Here is a 27,114-nt window from a genome sequence, read left to right on the forward strand (position 1 = left end):
CAAAAAGTTCATTAATGTCTGTTAGTCAAAAACTGCACATGGATTTAAAAACTTTTATCAAAATAAAATTACCTTTAATTCCATTTCCACAAACATTTTGAAGTACTTATATGTTTAAAACTATAAGCCATGGTCAGCTTTAACATATGTAAAGCAACGTGAATTAAAGTTGACCTTTACAATTGGGATATATAAAATATTTATATACTTTCTGGATACAATCATATATAACAAATTTTTCCAAGAAAACACTTTTAAGTGATTTGAAATAGGCTGCCTGTCAAATATTTCTTTTTCTTCTTTTAAAGATTTATTTGAGAGGTAAGAGTTACAGACAGAGAGGGCAAGACAGAAGTTTTCCATCCCCTGGTTCACTCCCCAAATGGCCACAACTGCCCGAGCTGAGCTGATCCTGTGTCTAGGAGCTTCTTCTGAGTCTCTCACATGGGTGCAGGGGCCCAAGCACTTGAGCCATCCTGTGCTGCTTTCCTGGACCATTAGCAGAGAGCTGGATTGGAAGAGGAGCAGCTGGGACATAAACTAAAGCCCACGTGGCCACAGCATCAGCCCCTCAAATGTTTCAAATGGATTAACTTTGAATTCTGCTTTGATATATGGAGTGGCAGTAACATGATCTGAAATTGTGTTGTCAGGGCAAGGAGGTCTCTCACTTATTTGTAAAAGTCTGATCAGGATTCAGACTTTTCTAGAACCTGGGTATCAACATCTTTAAGTTTGACCTGAATTCTGAGTTGCAAGAAGTTTTCCAGAGTAGGGCTCATCGAAGTATGACTCAGTGTCCTGAAAGATAATAAGCTTAAGCTTTCAGAAGTACTGATAGCCACCTCGATGTTGCTACAACAGTCCACAAACGTGTTACTTCTTTTAGCAATTGAGTCTTATTGTAGTTTCTGCAAGTTTTGGTTGGCAGTGGATTGGAGTGAGCATGACAACACCACCACCACAAACACAACAGATAGTTTGAGAATCACTGTCTAGCAACAGAATTTTATGAGATGGGAAAACAATGAGATGTAGGGGATCCTTCCTACTGTAGGAAAGAGATTATTGGATGTGGTCCAGGCTACTCTGAAGAGCTCTGGGTTTTCATAAAGCCAGACATGGAGATGCATTTCTGAAAAAATTGAAAACTCTGGGTATATTTGCTTTCCATTTAGCCAGGAGCATATTTTATAGACTTGTTTTATAAATAAAACCACCATCTGCTATGACCTGCAGCATTTGTTTTTAGTAGAAGCACATTTTCTTTACTCTGTCCAAGCAAGCAGAGACCTAGCAAGAGAAACTTTGCATACCCAAGGGGAAACTAATCTGGGAAATGAGTCTCATTAAGACAAAAATGTTCATACAAGGGTAAGGGTTCCCAGACCAGATTCCTGGAGTTTCAGAATGGCTCCATTACTCAATAACTGTTTTGGGCCTTGGTTTCCCCATCTATAAAATTAGCATAATGATATCTGTTCTCTCAAAACATTGTGGCAAAGCCTAAGTGAATTACTGTATTGGAATAGTTAAGCAGCACCTGGCACATAATAATTGCTAGGTGAGTGAGGGATATTACTATAAACCACAGCAACAACTTCTTGGCAAGCTCAATGATTTCTCTCAACTGATCACAATACTTTTCAAGTAGTTCCCAGCCTGAATCTGACTGGTTCCAAGGCCAAGTGCTTCTCAGTGTGAGAGATGATCTTATTTAAGGAATGTCAACATGGGTGGTTTCTAGACAGCTTGGAAGGCAAACCCAGGCTCTGGGTAGTGATATTCAAGAGAAACACCCCAAGGAAGTACACTGGTGGGGAAACATAAGGCAGGGCAGCCATCATTCTTTCCGGAGTCCTGAATGCCGGAGTTGTTGAACTCATTCTAGGTACAGCAAAACTCCCTTGTGTGTATTTCCTTCCCAGGACTAGCATCCACACATCAATACAGCCTGGTACATTTCAGTGTCAGTTTGCTTTGAGGAGCAAAATCAGATGAATTAAATATAAAGTCATGTAGTTCAGGTCATCTTTTTTACTATTAAAATTCCTTTTTAGGGCTTAGTACTATCTTAGCAACAGCTGCTTCTGGGTTCAACTGGAGGCTTTCTAGGGCTTATTCCATGATTTATATGTTCCTTCCTTCATCCAGAGGTAGACAGCACCACCCTTGGCCTGCTGGCATTTTACCCATCCTTCCACGGTAAGCATCTCCAGCTGTCCTGGTCTTGTGACTGCCTTAAGCCCATTTGGGTCAGTTCTTACATCCTAGCATTTTTTTTTCCAGCCATGATTAAATGGCCTCAAGATGTGCCAGCATCGAACAAGTGTGGTGTCAGCATGGAGAGCATGTGGCTTCTTTGGGGACACGAGTTCGCTCTGCTGTGCCACATGGCGCCTTGCACTCACACGTGTGCAGTGTCGACCCTGCAGCCACATTTCTTTTTTTGGCAGTCTTTTAGTGACACAGGGATGGAGGTGATTCCAGATTGAGGAAGGCATCTCCTTTCAGAAATAAAAGAGCTACAAATTTTTTTTTTTTTTTAGTGTTGCTGGTAAATATGCTTCGGCTTAGAAAACTTGGCTTGGGTGCATGGTTCTCTTGCTCTTGGCTGGCATCCATTCTTTCTAATTGAAAGAAGAAAATGATGGGGGCGGGTTATCTGAGGAAGGAAAGCCTGCAAGGCTGACTTTGCCTCTGCAAGAGGACATTTAAGTTGAGTCAAACCCGATAAGCAGCAGGCTGGATTATAGAATGAGCAGTTCAAGTCTATAAACACCCACCGAGGAAACAGGCCATTATTCTCTCTTCTGGCTACTTTACAAGTGCCGAGATGTTGAGAGAAGAATATTCCTTAGAGCCGTCAGAGCTTCAAAGTTAACCCCTTTGTATTAGTGATTATGAAGTAGGTTTAGTATGAGGGGAGCTTCGGAGAGAAATGCTTTTGCATGGATGGTCTCTCTTCTCTCATCACTCGCTAAGCACATCTCTTTGCATCTGATTATTTCCAAATGCCTCCAGTTGTGCTCCACCAGTCAATCCCTGGGCACTGGGCACCTTACCAACAGCATATCCTTTACTTTTCTGTTCAGGTCATGGTGCCTGGAAGGCAGAACAGTCTCCTTTTGAAGTCTCTGCTTCCGGATACAGAATACAAAGTCACCGTGACGCCCATCTACTCTGATGGAGAAGGTGTCAGCGTCTCTGCCCCTGGGAAAACCTGTAAGTGAAACTTCCTCCCTCTGCATACTGGCTGATCCTGACTTGGAAACGCTTGTCCTCTGCAATACACACCGAAAGGTGTAGTAGAGTCTAGTGAAAAGAACAAAGGAGATTTGGAAGCAGAAAATCTGTTTGAATACTGTGTGACTTTAGGCAAGTTGCTTAACTTCTCTGGGCTTCAGGCTTTTGTTGGTGTAAAAGCAGACTTGAAAAACAACTCCATCTTTCTCCAGTATCTAATTCATCATAAATCCTGTTGGTTCACCAAAATTCTGCGTACCTGTCCCCCTTTCTGCACCTGGTGTTCCCTCCTCCCCAATCCAAGCCACATCCTCTTACCCAAATGGGCACCTCACCCTCCTGTCAGATCTTCCTGCTTCCATTCTTGCCTTCCTTTTCCATCCCAAAGACATTTTCAAATTATCAAAGATATCCTATCACCCCTTCTGTCTCAAGTTTCCTAATAGCTTCCTGCATACTGAAATAATATGACCTCCTTCCCAAGACCCTACTAACTCTATGTGACCTGGATTCTGATCTCAGCTTCTAACAAACCCTCCAGCCACACCTGACTTCCTACTTTCCACTGGGCTCTCTAAAATGTCCCTGACCAAGGGCCTGTTCACTCACTATTCCTTCCATTTAGAATATCCTGTCCCAGATGTCTGCATATGTGGCCTTTGTGGTCATACCCATCTCAATGTCACCTCCTCAGCATTTTCTGACCACCCCATGCAAAGTAGCTGTTACTCTTTATGACATTGTCTAGTTTTGGTTGGTTGGTTAGCTCTGATCATATCATAGCACTATTTACTGTCTGAGACTGCTTGTTTACTTATGTATTTGCTCTTTTTTTTTTTTCAAAAAAAGATTTACTTATTTATTTATTTGAAAGTCAGAGTTACAGAAAGAGAGCGGAGAGAGAGAGAGAGATTTTCCACCTGCTGCTTCACTCCCCATATTGCTGCAACAACTGGGTCTGGGCCAGACTGAAGCCAGTAGCTAGGAACTTCCCCCAGGTCTCCCACGTGGGTACAAGGGCCCAAGGATCTGGGCCATCCTCTGCTGCTCTCCCAGACGCATTAGAAGGGAGCTGGATTGGAAGCAGCAGGGACTCTAACCATCACCCACATGTGATGACAGTGCTGCACACACAGCATTGGCCCCACGTATTAGCTCTTTATCTGTTTCCCATTCCTGGAAGACAAACATCAAGGGAGCATGGGGGTCTTAATTACGTTGTTCACCTCTATGTGCCAAGCTTCTGCATCAATGAATGGCACCGATGAGGCATCATAAAAAGCTTCTTTAAGATGAATTGGCCATGACCATCAGATGAGGAATATACATGAAAACCCATTGTTAAAGCACTGTAAGGTCTTAGTTGTCTTTGTTACCATAATGTTTGCCTATCCTTGCATAAAAACCGTGCAACAAATTAATGACTTAAAGTAGTTTGACCATTTTGTTATAGTTCACAATTATATGATGCAGAAATTTAGGCTGGGCTTGCTGGGAGACTCTTCCTGTCGGTATGCTGCACATTAGCACAACCTGGATGTACTCATCTAGATCCTGCATTGGTCTAGCAGGTCCAGGGCAGCCTACTCGTGGCCTGACATGTTGGAGGGATGGTAGGAAGCCTGACTCAGTGGACTCTGTCTCCATTAGCCTGAAAACATGTCTGCATTTTCTTTCCAGCAGTTAGTCATGTTTCCTACTGGAAACTCAAGGCTGTAAGAGCAAGAGTTCTTACTTTCAAGAAGTTGAAAATGGAGACTATCGGAGTTCAGGGGTCTGTCAGAAATGAAGAGTGTTACTTTTGCTGTAGTCTGTTGGTCAAGGCAGTCGTAGATTTAAAGATTCCTAACCTCCACCTCTCCATGGAAGGCAGGTCAAAAAAAAAAAATCCATGACATATTTAATCCACCATAATTATCAAAGGTTTACATGAGACTAAGTGCAGAATGGTGTCGAAGCCTGAATTATATAACTGGACACCTGAGCGTGAGGTTTTCAACTAAGTCTGTGTAAGTCATTAAAATTCTGCTCAGCTGAGCCCAGAAGTATCGCCTCCTCATTTAACAGTGCTGGCATCTCCTCCTCTTCCTACTTGTGCTCTGTGTGCCTCTACCCAGGCTCCCACCAAACCACATTTTGCTAAAGCTCACTGAGAGTATTGTGAGCTCTCAGAGTTGCCATAATTATTTCCTGAAGGGTCATGTGGAAAGAGAGAAGAAAAGGGGAGAGCAGAGTTATAGAAGAGTTTCCATTTTTTTCATTCTATTTTTACTAGCACACGTCACCTGGAATCAGTCTCTACATTGGATTCTCATATACGTTGCATACATTGTGTATGTCAAGGTGGCAGTGCCTCCGCATCTTGAGTTGATCTATGCATTAGAATGTGTTGCAGTCGGCGCTGCGGCTCACTAGGCTAATCCTCCGCCTTATGGCGCCAGCACACCGGGTTCTAGTCCCGGTCGGGGTGCTGGATTCTGTCCCGGTTGCCCCTCTTCCAGGCCAGCTCTCTGCTGTGGCCAGGGAGTGCAGTGGAGGATGGCCCAAGTGCTTGGGCCCTGCACCCCATGGGAGACCAGGATAAGTACCTGGCTCCTGCCACCGGATCAGCATGGTGCGCTGGCCGCAGTTTGCGGCCGCAGTGGCCATTGGAGGGTGAACCAATGGCAAAGGAAGACCTTTCTCTCTGTCTCTCTCTCTCACTGTCCGCTCTGCCTGTCAAAAAAAAAAAAAAAAAAAAGAATGTGTTGCATATTTTGGTATTTTGCTGCTAAATGAATGTTTGGAAACCACAGATGTAAGCAATGATTAAAGAAGAAAACAGCAATATTTACCTAATTATAAATAAAGCATATTACTACAGAAAAATGACTTAAATTTCAATACAGATATCAAAATGTTATTGGTCTACTTTTTATTTTTTACAGAAATGTATTTGCTTGAAAAGCAGGGGTTGGGGAGGAAAAGAGCGGGAGGGAGGAGGGACGGAAGGAGGGAGAGAGGGAGAGAGAGAGAGAAAGAGAGAGAGAAGGGGAGAGGAGGGGAGGGGAGAAGAGAAGAGGATATCTCCTCTACCTGCTTTTCATTTCCCAAGTGTCCAAAATAGTTGCAGCTGCACCAGACAGAAGCTGGGAATCAGGAACTCAATCCAGGTCTCCCATGAGGGTGACATGAACCCAGTCCTTTCAGCTACTGCTTGCTGCCTTCCAGAGTGTGTATTCGCAGAACACCAGAATCAGGAGCAGAGCTAGACACCGAATTTAGGCACTTCAGTGTGGGATGTGGCAACCTGACATGCTCTACTTCTTTAAGCAATGGTCAACACAAGTAAATTCTTTTTTTTTCTAAATAGTTATTTATTTGAAGGGCAGAGTTACAGAAGCAGAGAGAGAGAAAGAGAGGGAGAGACAGGTCGGTCTTCGATCCTCTGGTTCACTCCTCAATTGGCTGCAATAGCTGGAGCAGGGCCCATCCAGAGCCAGGAGTCTGGAGCTTCTTCCAGGTCTCCCACATGGGTGCAGGAGCCCAAGGACTTGGGCCAATTCTGCTTTCCCAGGCCATAGCAGAGAGCTGGATCAGAAGTGGAGCAGCCGGGACTAGACCTGGTGCCCATATGGGTTACCAGCACTTTAGGCAGTGGCTTCACTTGCTACGCCACAGCACTGGCCCAAGCGCCAGTATATTCTATCAACAACAAAATGGTATCTGTCAAGATCTGGAATCATTCATAAAAGGCTTTTGCATAAATTAATGTTTTGATAAAAATTAACAAATGATACTATTAATTTTGGATAGTACAGGCAATATGAAAATGAAAATAAAATAAATCAGAATCCTATCTGTAAGAATATCATCATTAACATTGGGTGAGCATTGCGTATCACCTCCAATACTGCTGTACAAATAACTTTGATAGTGGAACAGAATAATGTATAAACAGAAATTTTTAATAAACACTATTTAGTTTGATTTTACTTAAAATTAAGATTAGGAAGCTAAATGACATTGAATCAGCTTCTGGATTTCAGATAGAAGTGTTTCATCATGAGTGATTATTTTCCATGTATTTAATATTTTAAAAACCACAAGTTCTCTGGGACTTCTCACTGTGTGTTTTAGTGAACTTTGATTTTACCCTTGAGAAAATATGCATTTATTTTGTTGAAAACAGTGTAGGCTCTGAAGGAGGAAACTACGCTGAATGCCATTTTTCCTTTTCTTTCCTGCTCAGTGCCATCCTCTGGTCCTCAAAACTTAAGGGTCTCTGAGGAATGGTATAACCGCCTGCGCATTACATGGGACCCTCCACCTTCCCCTGTAAAGGGCTATCGGATTGTCTATAAACCAGTCAGTGGTAAGTGATGCTTTTTATGAAAGATTGGTAACATGGGTAAAGATCTAAAATGTCATTTAAAATGAATTGTTTTATTCTAATTTTCTCTTAATGCATAGTTTTATCCTTTAAAGAAGTAAGAAGAGCTTTTAATTTATTCTGGAAAAAAGAAACTTTCTAGTAGAGTCAGTGTCAGGGATTATCAGAATGATGAAATTATGACCTCACTTAGGAAACCACTGTGCAGAATGTACTGTATATTTGGTATGCATGTGATCTTATCACATCCTTGACAAGGCACTAGTATAAAGAGACCTACCCTCTATAGAAATGGGAAACTTTATGACTTAATGGATATGCAATCTCTAAATAATTTGTAATTTGTAATTTTGAATTTCTCTTCTCTCTCTTACTTATATTGATTGGAAAAATTCCATTGACAAACTTCTCAGACTTCTCATTTTGGAAGTTATGTGGGGAAATAAACCATGTTAAAGAAGTACTGGTTTTTTTCCAGAAGCCTTTTAATCCACTTGATGATGAGACTTGATTAGTCGACAGCACCGGCCCCTGCTTTTTTTTTTTTATTAGGAAAATTTTGAAAACATTCTTTTGGTCATTGAAAGCTTCTCTCTGCTGTCCATGTCTCCATTAGTCCCAATCTACCAAGATAAGGCAAGTGACATTGCTCTTGCCTTATCAATTTTCAGCGTTTTCCATTATGTTCCATTATTGTCTCCAGGCCAGCAGAATTAAACTACCCTACGTACAAATTCCTCAGTCATCTTTATGAATCAAGACAGTGAAATAGTAACAATTGACCATGGATGCACTAGCCTGCTTCAGGTTGATTTCTTAGGATCCAGCATTAATATTTTTGACTCTGCTTTAAATTTGAAGCATGTGTTAATTTGCAAGACAGACTTATCAAATTTGCTTCTTAGGCTGTTTTGCAAATATTTTTCATGTTTTCTGACTACAAATAACTTTGTTATAGGCCTCTGGTTGCAGTGTAATTTGCTCCCTAGTGGAGCTATTTTTGATTATCACAACTGGAGCAAGGGAGCAGGGCGTTGCTCCTGTTATCTAGTGGGTATTGGTAAACATCCTACAATTTTAATGTATAGTACTCTCCCACTCAAGATTAAAGAATTATCCAGTCCACAATATCAGCAGTGCTGAGGTTGGGAAATCCTGTTTGAGGCTGAGCAGGAAAAGCATTCATGGTCATTTGCACCAGATGTTTGGGGAATGGGAAGATCACCACAGAGATAATGGAAATGTACAGAAATAGATTGTGGGAAGGGCTTCTGCAGGAAAGTGATGAGGATTTTAGGAACTTTCCATTAAGTCAATGGTCTTAAAGAATGAGCATATATGAGAACAGTCAGGAGGTAAATAAATTTGTATAGAACTTAGCAAGGAATGTTTTTACTCTTTAATCAAAGACCCAACCAGGTCAAAACAATGGGGAAGATGTAAAGGCCTATTAAAGAGAGTTAATTAAGGGTCTTAAAATACTAATCTCAGCTGCTTGTATGGAAAATCCTAAAAGTAGTAATTAAAATTATAGTGGTAATTCAACTTGGTTCCCTGTGTGGCCTCTGGTGTCCATGATAAAATTTGCTGATACTGCCTCTTGCATGCCTGTAGAGGACACAGTTGGGAGTATGAAAAGGAGTAATTGAAAATTATTTCCTCCAATGGGCAAATACTCTATTGCATTATAACAGGGTAGTTCATAATATGGTAGATGTTGTGTTGCAAGGTGGGCTAACTTCTTTGTATAAACACAAGTGGGAAAACTAAATCTGGGGGAAAGAGTAGGTTCCCAAAGAGAGGATGTAGCCTGGATCAGGTATGTAGCCATTAGAGCTTTAGATAAATTAGATTCCAACCTCAGTCCTGATGTTGACTTGTTATACAAACCTGGGCAATAACAAAGGAGTTGAGTGAATACAGTTTGCTCCAGGAGTGCCCCCCCAACCAATTCTGTTGTACGTGAAATATGTGCTCTTTCTCTTGTAGTTACTGGTCCAACATTGGAAACATTTGTGGGAGCGGACATCAACACCATTCTTATCACCAACCTCCTTAGTGGAATGGACTACAATGTGAAAATATTTGCCTCTCAGGCTTCTGGCTTCAGTGATGCTTTGACAGGCATGGTGAAAACATGTAAGACGCTGCCCACCCATCTCAGTCCCACGTGTGGCTTTGCTGCTTCATTTTCACTACAATTTGTAATTTGGCCCCTCCTTCAACTTGGCCATTGGTTTTTCTTTTCCTCAGAATTGTCTGTTATGGATGCTGTTGTATGGAAAGAAAAATGTGCTTTTTACTCAGGGCAGTTCAGAGTCTTGACTGGCAGGTGGAATTCAGCACCTGGCTTACAGATAGAGTGATTGCAGAATAGGATTTCCTTCTGGAAAATATTCGCTGGCATTTTCAAATTAGGTGACATTTTCCAAGTAACTTGTAGTCTGACTTGGCCAGTGCCATCCAACGTTGGGCTAGGGGGAAGTTGCATTATCTCAAAGTCATTACCCAACCCTATGTACACACACACATCATCAGAAATATATGGCACGCCACTCAAAAGGCTTTTTTCTCCTTTAAGGGCTTCCATGCTGTCTGCACACCATCTGGGGTTCTTGCTAATGTATACCACTGCCAGATACCCACTGAGTAATGCAATATTTCCAAAGTCCAGAAATGTACATTCCATATTCCTGAAATTTATGATATTGCTATACCATCTGTTTAATAGTTTGCTTCAAACCAACTTACAGTTTTGATCTAAGTACGTTTCAAAACCAGTATTTTTACCCTCAAAAAAATACCAATATTTTTAGAACATATTAAAGATAATGTGAAAATGACCAAAATATAAATGGTTTGGCTTTGCGATAATTAACATAATCCCAAGAGCTATCAAAAGTAAGTGCTCCCCTCTTGAAAATGATAGTGATGGTATAATCAAAGCAATCAACAAAATCTGCTGCTTATTAACTATGGCCTTGGGCAAACTACTTAACTTTTCTAAGCTCAAACTTCCTCAACTCTAAAATGAAGATGCATGGCCGGCACTGTGGCTCAATAGGCTAGTCCTCCACCTTGCAGCGCCAGCACACCAGGTTCTAGTCCTGGTCAGGGCACCGGATTCTGTCCCGGTTGCCCCTCTTCTAAGCCAGCTCTCTGCTATGGCCCGGGAGTGCAGTGGAGGATAGCCCAAGTCTTTGGGCCCTGTACCCACATGGGAGACCAGGAAAAGCACCTGGCTCCTGGCTTTGGATCAGCGCGATGCACCGGCCGCGGTGGCCATTGGAGGGTGAACCAACGGCAAAAAGGAAGACCTTTCTCTCTGTCTCTCTCACTGTCCACTCTGCCTGTCAAAAAAAAAAAATTAAAATGAAGATGCTAATAACCAACTGACAGGCTGTAGATGAAAGGGATAAGGTATATAAAGTGCCTAGCATACAGCAAAGCACTGTTACTGTTGTGATAACTATGCCAAATGCACTTGGCCTGTGTCTTATCTTAATACCTAATCAAATAATTAATCTGATAAGTGGTACCTGACAAGAATGGGCATGTATTAAGCCAAATCCCAAACCACCCCTGATTGTAGAGGAGTCTAGGTACCAAATAAATTTGATCTCAGAAGAAATAGTCTTTATATTCAACAGATCTAGGAAACCATTGGCATGTGATTCCCAACTTGAACTTGACTGTTGAAGAAATATTGTTCTAAGCACATGGCATAACCTCCAAGTACTTCCCTCTGTTGTGCTATTATAGTCCTGCAGTCTTTCCTTCCTTACACTATCAAAAATCTTGTGTATTTTCCTATAATCTTTCCTCCCTCTCCCTCTCTGGTTTATCTTTTTTTTTCCTGTCAAAATTATCTGTCCCTGCACTTCTTCTGTCTCTGATTTTTTAATAGTTTCTCGTTTCTCTACATTTCCTTGTTGTTCTCATTTCCTGATTCCCTTTTTCTTGTATTTACTCTTTCTTCCATTCCTTAATAAATACATGAAACATTACATGCATATTTTAAAATACTGAGAATGTTGAATTGTTTTATATTCTTGTCCTTAAAGTAAAAATGTAGTGATTTACTATTTATTATCTTTCTCCCAAATAAAATAAAAATCTCACATAATGGCAAGCAAATTGATTTAAGGTTGTTTTCTAAATTTAATGTAGTTATTCTCATATAAAGATCATTGTTGATTTCATTTTTCCTGGGGAGACATGAATTGTTTAATTTGCTTTAGGAAAAAATGTTTCCTTGTCTGCCCTAACAAAAAGGAACTATGTAAAGATGTCAGTTATGATTGAACAACATTATTTTTACCATGTTGAAATAATAATCATAAAATATTTTTATTTTATAAATTAGCTAAGAAAAATAGTATGATATGGATGGAAGTAAGAGATGGTTAGGGAAAGCAGTTTTCGGCTTTTTTTGCCTGGACCTAAATGATAAACACCAGATACTTACTTCTCTGTTGTCTTGGAGAAACAATCCTCTTTGCTTCACAAATAACCATATTGTATTATCATAATGTTCTAGGATTAATAAAAATTTACATGGTTTTTAAATAATGTGTTATGCATGTAAACTCTTTGTTTTAAAATTAAGGTTTTCATTCATATTCAGTCATGTTTTGAAGGTGAGGTCTTGTAAAATGCTCCTGTTTGCACAACACTCATTGTGTCTACTTTTCCTTTTCTTTAAGCCATGGCTATCTCATGGGTTTATAAGTATATATTATGTTTACTTTTTATTCTGAAATTATTGGACATTACTTCTGAAATATTTAGGAAACACAATAAAGAGGAAGGATTAAAAATCACCCATACTTATACTCTCCATTATATCTGATCTTTTCCATGGGAATATATATTTCCCTTCTCATTTACAGATACCAGAGATATCATACACAGCATTTTACAAGCTATTCTCTCAAATCATAAAATAGTTCCCTTTTATACACTAACCTATTGGGAGTGAATGAATTTTCTACCTCTGAGTGTAGAGCTTTGAATGAGAATTTTGCTGTTAATGAATCTCAGACTTGAGGACATTCGTGGCATTATCTGCAGTTATGTTCATATTTCATTACAGTGTTTTTGGGTGTGACCAATCTCCAAGCCAACCAAATTGAAATGACCAGCTTGTGTGCTCAGTGGCAGATGCACCGTCACGCCACAGCCTACCGGGTAGTAATAGAATCTCTCCAAGGTAAGTACAGTCCATCGCCTGTGTTTTTGTCAAGCACTCAGGTGCTTGGTTCTATGCAAATCACTTTGAACAACACATAGGTAACATTTGACATGAACCCTTTTGTGGAGGAAGATGTTTCTATGGTGCTAAATCATGCAGCATGCAGCACCTGGCGTCATACTGGCTCGTAACCTCGCCAAATTTCCATTTTCTCCTACATTAGCTGATATAGCTGTAGTGCTGATGTTTTAGGGTTCTTGGAGGATTCAGCTGAGATAGGTCTTATGAAGAACTTGTGACAGTGCTTTGTACACAGAGAGCACCTAAGAAATATTAGCTGCTGTTGGTGGTTGGAACCAAATAGCCAGAATGAACAACATAAATCAAAATTGTATGAGGCTGTAATTTTGGTATTTATTTTGTGGGGATCAACTATGAATTTAATGTTTTTCTTAGAGTGTGTCTATAGTTTTTGGGGATATTTGGGGAACATCAGACGGTCATTTTGGAGAAGCTTAATATATCTATTCCATCATGAATAAGTCCTTCGACATCTAGTTCTCAAGTACATCTACAATTTGTTCCAAAGTTCAAACATGAAAAATGCCTCCTTGTCATCATTAAAAATAGCAAGAACAACAACAAAAACCTGATTACCCAAAAATGAGTTTCTAGGGCCTGTTAATCCTCTTATCACAGAGAATACTCAAAAAACTGAACCCAAATGATGAAAATTGCTTTAATCAGATTTGCATAAACAGAGAAGATAAGCTATTTGTCACTTTGTGAGAATTATAGGAGACATTGCAGAATCCAAAATGATTTTTTTAAATCTTCCAATCTTGGCAGTAAAATTGTTTAAAATGTAGCCCATTCTTTCTGGACAAGTGATCTTGGTTTCTTCATTTAATAAAAAGGAGACACTAATTTTTTAAGGTCCAGACAAACTGGGTTTAGCAGCCTTTATCCTTGATAGTAACTACATTCAAAATCCATATATTCCGCTTTTTGATCCACTCCATGAGTGGAAAGTACACTTTAGAAGAGTGCTGAGAGCTTTTGGAAATACGCCTCTGTAGAACATGAATGAGCTGAGATAGGACAAACACAGTAGAAGAAATTACTACCAACTGTTGCCAAGATCCTCCTGCACCACTACTTCCCTGATTCCCTTATGTAAGGATTCCTGTAGCCTGATATAAACTGTACATATGGGAATGACTTTAATCTGGAATAAACATTGAAGAAGAGAAGGTCAGGACAAGTCATATGCGTTTTGTGGATTAAATATGATTTATGGGATACTGAAGTAAAAGTAGATGAAACTTTGAGAAACAACTATAACATCTTGAGGATCACCTCAAGATGTATGTTTCATAATATTTATATACATATACTCTCATACAGAAAATTGATGTTTGGTGGTATTTGCTGAGCTTTAAAAGGTATAATAATCACATTCCCAAATTATCCCACAGCAATTTTATACTTGTCACATAAGAACATGAAATAAGGTCCATGAGCTTCTTTACATACACATTCATTTTTGTAAAATTCTAAATATATAGATTGACATAAAGATATATTAAATATGGATGGCTTTGTTAATGAAATTAGTGAAACACATGTAATTTTATTAAATTTTAATAAAATGCATTTCATAATTTAGTGTATTTGCAAAGCATCACTGATAGTTTTCAAACTTTTATTTATTTCATCTTATTTGAAAGAGGCAGGAGAAAAGAGAGAGAGAGAGTGAGCACTCTCATTTGCAGGTTCATTTCCCAAATGCCCAATGCCCTCAGCAACCAGGACTCAACATAGGACTCCCAAGAGGGTGGTAGGGATCCCAGGACTTGAGCCATCGTTGCTACCTCCCAGGATACCCATCTGCAGAAAGCTGGATCTCAGGCAGAGGCAGGACCTGAATCTAGGCGTTCTGATAGACGATACAGGCATCTCAAGTGCCTTCTTTACGGTTATGTCAAATGTGCACCTCGGCATTGAGATTTTTATCAGAGGGTGTGATTGATGTATGTGATAAAATGGATCTGATAATCAAAAACTCCAGTAACTTCTTCTTGAAGCCAAGATCTTTAAATAGCACAACTGTATTCCCTCAGTATTGTTCTCAGGCTGCCAGAACATTTTCAACTGAGCCTCTGTAGTCTCAGTTAAACAAGGATGTGCAAAAATGTTGTTGAATTTATTTTTCATCAATGCTTATAGCTGGGCAATTTAGGAGAAAATTAGCCTACAACTCAAGTGCCCAGTAGTCAGTTGAATGTTATTTATCAGCAACAGATTCTAATTGACAAAAAGGAATGCTTGTTTAGAGAGTGAGGGAGTGGTGGTAGTAGGAAATATGCTTAGATATTTTAGCTTCCATCAGTTAACTCAAGACGTGATCTTTCTCTTTGGCGTGGGGAAGAGTTAGGCTGCTTTTATTTTATTAAGAAATGTAGTCACCATCATGATTTATTATCTCTGAAGGGCTTGTGGTGAAATATCCATTCTTTCATGTGCCACTGGGTCCCAGAGCCCCAGGTGATTTGGCTCTGTCATATCTTCCATTGGTTGCATAAGCTGCCTCAGCAGAAATTTCTCTCTCTGGTTTCACCAGAGGAGATAATAGGAAGAAATGGTACCAAATTCCCCCATGTTAAAGAGAAGCTTTATCCCAGTGTGACCTATTTCTGAGTATGTCTGCCAGATTTCTACAGTTTGATGAATAACTTTTTCCAGTGATTTATTTCATATACTTGTATTTTCCGAGGCCTGATCATGTACACTTTTTTTTCTAAGCTGGAGCCAGTGGAGAAGTCTCCACTGTAGCCACAGCTGCTGGTCAACTTTCTTCTCTGCTTCAGTTTCTGTGAAGTTAATTCAATTGAATCTAAGGCAGTGCTTACAGATTTTAACGGTTTTGTGACAAAGTAGTTAGGCCATGTCATTCAGGTGTGTTTGTTATAGTCACAGAAATCCAGATAAAAGGAACTTAAGCAAAAAGGTTGGTTAATTGGCTTATGTACTAAAAAGTCCGAAAGCATCCCGTTTCAGACACAGGTGGATCAAAATATTCAAACAATGTTATTGAGAGGAAGTCATGCCCCTTCTTTCTCTGTTGTTTTCTGCTTTCATTCTCAACTAAACTCTGAGTGGACTTCAGTCAGATCCAGAATTATATCTTTCCAGCTCCTAGCTTAGCAGTTTTGGTGAAAATTGAGTTTTCTCTTTCTCAACAGTTCCAACAGAAGTCCAGGAATTGAGTCATATTGGCTTGACTCAAGTCACATGCCCTTAAATCTGTCATTGAGTTCACAGGCATGAAATAAACTGACTGATTAGACCTGGTTGCCTTCCACCCATGTATCTGGTATTGGTAGTGGTGATGGTGGCGATATTCAATCTTCCCTGAAGCAGAAGACCATGAGTGGGAAGGAATGGGTCCAAAGAAAGAGGGATTAGATGCAAGACAGGCAAAAACAACAGATGTACTCTACCCATGTAAATATTATGACATTTTTATGGCCAAGAAAGAAAAAAAAATAAAGATTACCAGAAGGATGAACTCCTCTCAGGAGAGACTGAAATAAAATATGCTTTTGAGTCAGCCACCCACTTGCCAAATTAAATGAAAGGCTTCTGGTTAATTTCAAGACAGACCAAAGTGAGAGAGTTTTGGTTGGTCTTGAGTAACTCAGAACCCTGTGAGAGCCACATTAGTTCTGCGGATACTGTTGAGTTCCATTCCTCTTTTCAGCTGGTTTTGACTTGGTACCGAAGGCTAGGCATAGCATTTTTCCTTCAAGTTCATATGTTTATATTCCATAGAGGCTCAGATACTCTGTTACCTCCTCCATGCTTATAATTTGATGACGTTCTTTATAGCCCACATAGAAAAAGGTCCATAGGATGGTTCCCTTGTCTTTCATTAGGTATTGAGATGCCAATTTTGCTGTTTTACCTGTTAACAAGGACAGAAAATTACAGCATAGTGGAGAGTCAATCTTACCAAAACCACATACAGAAAAAAAAGATCATGTTAACAAAGTCTGTATTCAAAATTCAACTTTTAAATCAATGACATTATGATTGGAGTATAGGTATGATGTGAGAGACCAGGGATGAGAAAGTATATTTCTATTAAATAATTCAAGCAGAATTGTTTTCTGGATCCTGGATGTCCTTTGGTTGGGGATCTTAGTACCTTTTTGTGGGAAATTTTGGTGAGTCAAATTGGTAGAGTCACTATCATCATTGTAATAATACAGAGAATCTGGATAACAATCCAGAAAATGTATTTACCCTTGCTTCACATAAATGAATATACAAATAAAGGCAGGTTTCTTTCCCTCATACCCCCAAATTAAATTGACTTCTTGCTTTCGCTACAAGGGGCTGAGGGTATTAGTCATCATCTGATCAATTTTAATGTTTTTCTTTAAGGCAAAGCCATTAGACCTTAGCTACACATGCCAAAAGCAACATGGATACACCTCTTTCATATAACCCCTCTTTGTTAGTATTGGGAACCAAACTGATACTGTTTGCCATTAATTTTACTGTACCTTTCCAGTTTTCCAATGGTTTATAAAATTTATTTTTCTTTTGGCAGTAAAATCCACTTATATTTTATTTTCAAGGGTCTTTAAAGGGATGGGCATCCACAAGAAATAGGAAATGACAGAAAAGCATATTCTGAATTAATTCCTCAAGAGTCTCTGGAATCTGATAGAACAATCTGATCCATGCACAGGATGCCAGAGATGTGTCTCAGACAGCGGCTCACAGACACTTCCAGGAGGCGGCAAAGGGTGGTGACAGGTCAGAAAGTAACAGTCGCTGTATGGTTCTGAACCTGGGAACCAAGCTGAAGTTGCATGTTAGCAAAGCAGAAAAGCAGAGTACAGGGTTTACTTACTGTCACACTCCTTTCACTGTAATGCGTGATCTCCCAAAAACCTTAACAACTATTTTATTCCATCATTCTATATAATATGAGTAAGATGTGATTAAGGCAGACAGCATTTCATTCTGGACAAACATATGAATAAGGATTCTATTACAAAATTCACCTCTGAAACTCTTTAATATTCATAATATATAAAAATAAATTTCAAATGTTAACAAGTGACTTTAATTTTACTTTAAAAAGTCAGTATTTGTCCATAGAATTAAAAATGACAAACATGTTTATTTGAATATATGCATATATTTTGTTCCCACATATATTGAAATATATATTGAAATTTGACCATATATTAAATGTTCAAAATAGACAAAACTGTTACTTGGCATTTTTGTATCTTTCATTTAATAAAGCAACTGGTCTGTTTTTATATTTTCTAGATTTTCCTTTTTCTTTTTGATTGACATAATAATTACATATTTATGGGGTATAGTGTGATAATTTGATGAATGTATACAATGTGTGATGATAAAAGCATGATAAATAGCATTTCCATCTTTTTAAATATTTGTATTCAGTTATTTGAATAAACTTCCTTGAAAATAACATTTAACTGAATAGATCTTGGTAGCCACTAAATAATATACATAAGTACAAGTATCTGAACAGTGCAATTTTTTTCACTCAAGAATCATGAAGTTTACTATTTCTTTTCCCATCATTTGGCACATTTCCAAGGCACACTAGAAAGTTAGAAATCATAAATTACTTTGTAGAAAAATAATCATCCTCTCCCTTCTATATATATACACAAGTATTTCCAAAAACATGCACAGAGCCATTTCCTTATTACAAAGTTATTTGAAAATGTTCTCAGGACAAACCCATGTTGAGCAATGCAATTTTTAAAAACTAATTTTAAATTTCTAAAAATAAGATTTTATAAGGCTTTGATTAAACAGATGTAATTATGGACCAAAAGAAGATTGAACTAGGGGGAAATTTGAATAATTATCTTTTTCATGGTAGCAGTAACAGTGCCTTTCAACCAGTTATCCCTTGTGGAAAAAACAATAATGTATGCCTGTGAAGAAAACTCCCTTGAGAGTCTTCTGTTATTAAAGCCACCCAATTAAACCCTGTCCAATAGAGTAATAAAGTATTGAGTCATAGGACTCCTCATCCCCAGGCTATCATGTTTGCTTATTTAATATGCACTTAGCAGCCCTCAAACAGTTTCATTTTGAAAAATAGTATTTTAAATTTATATTTTTATGATATATTAGTGGAAATTATAACAATATCCTCTGAGACTGGGCATTAGAATTCTGAATTCAAATCTCAGTTCTGCTACATAGTGTATGGACTTGGGGAAGTTATTCACTTTTCTGACCTTCAGTTTCATGGCTTTAGATTGAGGATGATTTATAGATGTTATAAAGAGCCAAAAGAGTTAATACATATAAAATACTTAGACTATTTCTTGGCATGTTGTAAGCACTCATTCAAAGTTGGCTATTATTGTCTTTGTTGTTATTGTTAGCATTAAATATCAGACACACAGCCTGATGGCCAGTAAGCCCTGCAGAAATGAACATAGTTAATCTGTTTCTGTAGGCTCCAGACTAAAGGGCTGGCACAAACTCTTCCAGAAGAAGCACAATAACTTTGCTGTGATTGTGGGAATGGAGAAAGGGTCCAACAGTTGGATCCCAAAAATTCCTTGTGCTTCTACAGTGGTGGGGAAAATGATAGATGATACTTCATGGAATTGGCCGTCGATGATGTGTCTCTTTGGTACTACATAAAGAAACCTGGAACCAGGAACTGGGGACAGTTCTAAAGCATGTCTCACCCTAAGTCACTTAAACACCATATCCTGTTTCTTCAAGTATCGTTTTAAAGGAATAAAAAAATTTTCAGAGTAGATCCAGGGAATTTGGAGAGCTTCCTCTGAGATTGCTTGGAATCTCCTCTGCAAGTGGAGGAAATCATGAGTATGAGTTAAAACTCAAGGTTTGAAGGAGGGGATTAAGAATGCAGGGATTCCCTGCTTGTCCCAGGATTTCTCCAAGCTCTTGCCTGAATGTTTAGAAGCTTTGAAAAGTATCTGGGCCCTTGGGTGAAGCTTCTGAGACCCTGGAACCCTAACTCCTAGACTGAAGGCATGATGTCTGCCAAGACCCTGTGTTTTCTAACTCTATACTCTTCAGACTAGAGAGTTGGATGGTAAGAAGTTGTTTGGATTCTGTTGGATGGTAAGAAGTTATGTGGTACCAAAAGGATGGGTTCCTCTGTGTCTATCTGTTTTATTGTGTTTCAGAGAATCATGTTGAATAAGGGAGTTCAGATTTTTAAAAATATAAATACATCCACACCTATCCAACAAATCAGTTAAGATGTATGTACCTTATTGTGTTTATTAATTGTCCTTCATTTAGCTGGCTGCAGGAGTCTTTTACAGTAAATTTCATTTTTATACATATAAAATGTGATTTTTAACTAAAAGTCAGTGGCTATCATCTATTAATGGCTGTTTTCAAAACTTTCCTATGTGTGTGTTTTGTTTTGTTTTATTATAGATACACAAAAGCAAGAATCCACTGTGAGTGGAGGGACAACTAGGCATTGCTTCTATGGACTTCAGCCTGATTCAGAATATAAAATCAGTGTTTACACAAAGCTCCAAGAGCTTGAGGGACCTAGTGTGAGCATAATGGAAAAAACAGGTAAGTGAAGGATATTCTTTCCTGATCCCCCTACCCATGAGCAGTGTTGTCATCCTCCTAGGTCAGTTCAAATACCTTATTCCATTCAGAGAAATACTACCCACTGCTGCCCAGGAATAGGTGTAATACAACATTTGCTCCCCCTTTCCAGCCCCAGAATTCATTGCATGTGGCTCACTGATGTCATCCTTATGGCCTTTTTGTTTTTACCACCCTCTGTATATGTTTCACAAAGGACTATGAGGCCATATGATGGCAGAGGACTTGAAACAATGATTTCTATTGTGACTCATATCCATAAGGAACATTTGTGGTATGGGTAGTGTGAAACGGAGTTTAAGGATGGGGTCCTGACATTCAAAGATGGCATATTACCACAGCCATGAGGGTGGGAATGGAGCCAGGATGTTCCAACTGGCTGACCCTAGTCACTGCCTGCTTAAGAGGCTCTTGTGATTTTTCCAACTTGGCTGCAGATCTGATGCACCAAAGGGAAAAGCAAAGTATAAAATGAAAACAAAGCACTTTTCACATGTTCCAAAGTGCAAGAAGAGTGTCAGCTTCTTGGAATGGATTTTAATCAAGGATTCTTGCTCTGGAGACTGCAAATGTTGAAATGATTTGAATTGTTGTGGATTCTGGGAGACACTGTGTGCTTGACTCAGTATCTGGTACTTGAATTTGAAATCCCTGAGGATATGTGCCTGAATTGCGATTGGGTAATGTCCTCCTTGATAGTCCCTTTACCATGTATATGGTTCTTAGAAAGAACTACCTGCTATAGACAGATAATTTAGTTTCTTTGGCACATATAGAAAAACAATCATCAATGTGAGACCTTTAAACACAGAGAGTAAGGGTATAAATTGAGCTATCTAATCTTTTTGTGATAAAATGTTATTTAATAGCGTGAAATATTCAACAATTTCTATTACTTGTATATTTTTTAAGTATAATTTACATACCATGAAGTTTAAGTGCCATCCTACATGTACAATTCAATGATTTTTAGTGCATTTAAAGAGTTGTGTACCCATAACTACAGTCTAATTTTAAAAAGTTTCCATCATCCCAAAGGTAGCTTTCTGGCTGGCGCCGCAGCTCACTAGGCTAATCTTCCGCCTGCAGCACCGGCACACCGGGTTCTAGTCCCGGTCGGGGCGCTGGATTCTGTCCCGGTTGCCCCTCTTCCAGGCCAGCTCTCTGCTGTGGCCAGGGAATGCAGTGGAGGATGGCCCAAGTGCTTGGGCCCTGCACCTGCATGGGAGACCAGGAGAAGCACCTGGCTCCTGCCTTTGGATCAGCGCAGTGCACCGGCCTCAGCGCACCGGCCGCGGTGGCCATGGACGGTGAACCAACGGCAAAAAGGAAGACCTTTCTCTCTGTCTCTCTCTCTCTCACTGTCCACTCTGCCTGTCAAAAAAAAAAAAAAAAAGTAGCTTTCTTGCCTGTTCACAGTTTCCTTTCTCATCCTCAGCCCAAGGCCATCAACTTTCTTTTATTATATATTTGCCTTTTGGGGACATTTGATGCAAACAGAGATATACAATATGTAATCTTTTGCCTCTGGCAAATGTTTATCCATGTTGTAGAATCTATCAGTTGTTCCTTTTTATTGCTGATTAGAATTCCAGTTTGTGAATATATATCATATAATTTTGAAGTTAAATAGGGGCCCGGTAGTACACAAAATTTATTAGAGTCAAACAGATTGGGTTGAGCCTCTTGTTCTGCTACATTTTAGCATTGTAGCCCTGGGCAGTTAAACATCTCTGAACATCTTTTTTGTTTCCCAATAAAACTGAATAACTACCATTTTGCCTCCAATGGTAGCAGAAAAGATCCAATGAAAGAGTTTCTATTAAAGAGGTTTTCAAGTTGTATCTCACTGAATAAGTACTTCTGTCATCACCATTATTATCTTATCTCTTTTTTAAAAAAAGAATTTATTTATTTTATTTGAAAGGGAGAGTTACAAAGAGGCAGAGGCAGAAGCAGAAAGAGAGAGGTCTTCTACCTGCTGGTTCACTCTCCAGATGGCCTCAATGGCCAGAGCTACACTGATTCGAAGCCAGGATCCAGGAGCTTCCTCCAGGTCTCCCATGCCGGATGCAGGGGCCCAAGGTCTTGGCCCATCTTTTACTGCTTTCTCATTCCATAGCAGAGCTGGATTGGAAGTAGAGCATCTGAAACTCGAACTGCTGCCCTTATGGGATGCTGGCACTGCAGGGTGGCAGCTTTACCCACTATGCCACAGCGCTGCCCTGCTACCATTATTATCTTCTTTGAAGTCACAAGCTAATGGCCATAGGGCTAGATCTCACTATCAGCCATGTTTTTTCTAGATCATACTTTTTAATTTTAATTTTTAAGTTCTTTTGAACTATATACTCTGATGGTGCTGATCTGTTGGAACAAGTTAACTGCTGTCTATTGAGACAGTGCATGAACACTCAAGTTTGCTACCATTCCTTAATAGTTAGGCTAACTTCTTTGCTTATATGACTTATATGGCCTATAAAATATTCAAATTTGGAATCCCTGGTCTATTTTACGTTCCCTTAATGTTATCCCACAACTGTCAGTTTCCAACCTAGGGTTAATTCGAGTTGGATAGCTCTGTTTGATGTAAATGTTTTCCTTATGTTGGAGACATCTGTCTTCTTCCACCCATTGACTCTAGTCCAACCTTCTGAAGCAGTGCAAACCAAGACTGTTCTTTCCTGTGTATGTGACAGCCCCTCACATACTTGAAGATGGGGACCATCTGTATGCCACGTGCAGATATAAGCACGTCTCACCAGTTCATGGTGGTTCTTTTCACCGTAGAGAGTCTTTGGCCTAAGTTTCTGTCCAAACATCATGATTTGTCTGCCATTGCCCCTCATTGATTTCGCTCTTGATTCATTGACCAAATTGGGGAAATGCCTTAATTGCGCACATTAAAGAAGGTACATGTTTATAAGGATAGCCTACTATTGGCACACATTTTAAGGTGAATAAATCTCAGCTTATAAATGTTTTGTTATGCTTTCAAGAAAGCTTTACCACTAGTATTTCTCAAAGATTTTTACTTTTGAAACTTTTTAGCTTCAAAAAATTATCTCCAAAAATAATAGTGAGATAGGTAGCTGTAAAACAGAAGTGCATTAAGTGCTTTGTCAGTTTTCCTCTTTCTTCATTCTTCCTTTCCAGAAATATCCATCTTTACCTCTGTGGTTTCCTTCAAGAAATTCTGATTTTATAGATGTGAGTGTGTCTCGTGTGTGTGTGTAAATAGTATATATATATATATATATATATATATGCATTTTTTCACAAATGAAATCATGCCATGGTATTCTCATGTTTCATTTTGTATATTAATTAACTTGGACTTTTTCATATCAGTGTTAATATAGTTACCTCATTCTTTTAATTCTGAATTATTTTATTTAAATAATTTTTTTGGATTTTAGAGTTGGAGCGGATCTTAAAATTTACCTCATCCAGTCAAAGGGAGCACATAAACAAGTCTAGTACCTGCTAACACTAACCGATGGAATAAATAAAGGGGAGAGTGATCCAACATGGGAAGTGAGATACTCAGCAGACTCATAGAATGGCAGATGTCCTAAATAGCACTCTGGCCTCAGAATCAGCCCTAAAGGCATTCGGATCTGGCTGAAAAGCCCATGAGAGTATTTCAGGCATGGAAAGCCAAGACACTCTGGCAAAAGATCTCTGCGAGTGAGATCCCAGTGGAAAGAACAGGTCTTCAAAGAAGGAGGTACCTTTCTCTGAAGGGAGGAGAGAACCTCCACTTTGACTATGACCTTGTCTAAACAAGATAAGAATCGGGGAACTCAGAGGGCTTCCATAGCCTTGGAAACTCATGACCGGAGCATAGGGAGACTACTGATGCCACAGACAGGAGTGTCAATTGGTAAAGTCAACAATAGGAGTCATTGTGCACTTACTCCTCATGTAGGATCTCTCTCCTTGATGTGCTGTGTATTGAGATTTAATGCTATAACGAGTACTCAAACAATATATTTCACTTTGTGTTTCTATGGGGGTGCAAACTGTTGAAATCTTTACTTAATACATACTAAACTGATCCTCTGTAAAAAAAAAAAAAAAAAAAAAAAAAAAAAAAAAAAAAAAGAAAGAAATTATCAACTCCCAACTTGACTCTCACTGGGATTAAACATGACATTAGGTCTGATCTGATTTCATCATCATTTAAAAAAAAATCATCTATTATTTCTCACTTTATGTTTCTGTGTGAGAGCAAACTGTTGAAATCCTTACTTAATGTATACTAAGCTGATCTTCTGTATATTAAGATAATCGAAAATGAATCTTGATGTGAATGGAAGGGGAGAGGGAGTGGGAAAGGGGAGGGTAGTGGGTGGGAGGGACGGTATGTGGGGGAAGCCATTGTAATCCATAAATCGTACTTTGGAAATTTATATTCATTAAATAAAAGTTAAAAAAAATATTTACCTCATCCAAACGTCTTGCCAACAAGAGAACTCCCTTTGTAATTTTCTGGGCAGATGGTTAGTCTGCCAGAGCCCAAATTCTACTGGGCTATTTAGTGCTTACTATCTCCTGAGGTTGGACATCCCCTTTGTGAATAGCTCTGATTACTAAGCAAGTTTTCCTATATATTAAACTTAGACGATGAGAAGAATTTTCTGTTTTTCTTAAATCTCTAGTACCAAATAAGAATAATTAGTGAATACATAATAAATATTTTGTGTTTTCCTAATGACATCATAACTTCCTAGTGCTTTGGCACTGAACTGCTATGAGTATCACTACTTTGATCTAACTGTCCCCAGATCCTGTAGCCAAACCACACCTCTGCATAGTGTCTGGGTATCTCATCCCATATCATCCAGGTTGAAAATATTTAAATAAGTTCTAGCCTGCCAATGTTTACACTTGGTACTCAGAACTGAAAAACGTTTTCCAGATACAACCCACGCAGACTCGAGAGTGAATCAGATTCTACTGCTAACCAACATCCTAGGGGACACATGGTGGGAAAAGGAGGAAACGCTACTGAGCAAGGATTGATGTTCAACCCTTGGTTAGGGAGAGTGAGAATGAAGTCAGTTGTATGTGTGTAGCCAGACACTAAATCTGAAATGGCCTGACAAGATTCCTGCCTTAAATCATGTTGTAACACCCTTGGAGTTGAGAGGTTGATTTCATTGACTCCTGCTGTGTAAACTGAATTGTGGCATTTCAAGCCTTTAGTCTGAGTATGAGAGGGTGGACGGGGCCAGTTTCCACAGGCCGTGGCTGATTTGTAGTAGTCATTAAATTCTCAAAAGAGATAGTTGTCAAAATCATTGACTCCCCAGAATAATTATTACTCTGTCACTCCCTCTCTTCCCACAGAGAAGATGATAATCGATGTTGTTTCTCCCTCTCCTTTGCAGAATCCTTTCCAACTGAACCACCAACTTTTCCTCCAACCATTCCACCAGCAAGAGAAGGTAAAACCAATACAACAATAATAATGTGACCCTAGATCTGTGATTTCTGTTTCTTTTTTGCTGTTGACTTTTAACCGGGTGTTACTAAAAGGTATTTATTTGCTACTTAATTTTCTTCATAACAAGTGCTTGTCAAACCATAATGTGATAATTTGGAAAAATTAACCACTTAATAATGAGTTCTGTACATAAAGAGTGGCTTTTATAAAATAACCGATTAATATTGAAAATGTGAGTAGTAAATGTTCGCCAACAAAGAATAGTTGTGTAATTTGGTGAAAGTCCAGTTTATGATACGGTAGTCAAGAGTGATTGCTTTCCAGTTTCCCTTTGAAATGCCTTTCCCATTTGTTCTTTCTGACATCACAACAGTTCTTAGAAATTTTTACCTGAGCTATGAAGGTAACTTTTAGAAATGCCTCTCAACAAAATAGTTAGTTCTTTGTCATTCCATGAATAGATGTTTATTAATCCTGCTATTCATTGTCAGTGCTCTTATACTAGGCTTGAAGAACATATTCATAATACATGGTTGCTGCTCTATGCTTACTGTCAGTGTTACAAGAGAAATGGGTGCTTGCCTAGGTAATTACCAAATACACTAAAATAGAGATTGTATGATGGTAGCTCAGAAATGAAAACAGTTAATGCCATCATAGGTTAATGGCTTATAAAGAATAAGGAATTTAAGCTACATTTTGAGGAATGGGTAAGAGAGATAAATAATGGAATGAAAACACTTAGAATGATAAAGTAATCCAAGTGAATGATGTATTTGAGGAACTCTAAATGTTTCAGTATAGCACATAGAAAAAGGTTAGGATAGAGTTACTAACAGGTTTGTAGACCAGAATCAGGAGTCTGGACTTTATATTAAAGGAAATGACCTGCATGAGAAGTTTGGGTTAAGGGAATATGGCTTGACAAAATTTATGTTTGAGAAAGGGAAACTTACGTTTGGAAATGGGATGGACGGCTGAAGGGAGAGGGCATGTAGTTGAGAGGGTGCATTGGAAGCTTCTTCCATTCACTACACAAGATGCCATACATGCCACAGATATAATGAAAAATAAATTGTTTTTATCATACAGGAGCTAAAAGTCAGTGGAGTCAGAGTGGACTGTCAGGGAAGCAAAGAGGCAATGAGAAACTCTGATAAAGTACAAAAT

The 27,114-nt window shown here is 38.9% G+C and overlaps 1 protein-coding gene across 7 annotated transcripts in view; it reads left to right on the plus strand.

Annotated features, from left to right (window-relative positions):
• COL14A1 (collagen type XIV alpha 1 chain) overlaps window positions 1–27,114 on the plus strand; it is a 253,291-nt gene that overhangs the window by 122,807 nt on the left and 103,370 nt on the right. For all 7 annotated transcript variants that reach the window (XM_008255863.5, XM_002710753.6, XM_070075442.2 and 4 more), the window contains exons 20-25: window positions 3,096–3,225; window positions 7,478–7,600; window positions 9,608–9,757; window positions 12,714–12,830; window positions 20,307–20,453; window positions 25,889–25,945. In XM_008255863.5, coding sequence (XP_008254085.3) covers window positions 3,096–3,225; window positions 7,478–7,600; window positions 9,608–9,757; window positions 12,714–12,830; window positions 20,307–20,453; window positions 25,889–25,945 — 724 coding nt within the window. The remainder of the gene's footprint in view (window positions 1–3,095; window positions 3,226–7,477; window positions 7,601–9,607; window positions 9,758–12,713; window positions 12,831–20,306; window positions 20,454–25,888; window positions 25,946–27,114) is intronic.

This window comes from Oryctolagus cuniculus, chromosome 6 (assembly GCF_051225735.1).
Source record: "Oryctolagus cuniculus isolate XC-2025 breed Fujian yellow rabbit chromosome 6, ASM5122573v1, whole genome shotgun sequence".
In the NCBI taxonomy this organism is placed as follows: Eukaryota; Metazoa; Chordata; class Mammalia; order Lagomorpha; family Leporidae; genus Oryctolagus; species Oryctolagus cuniculus.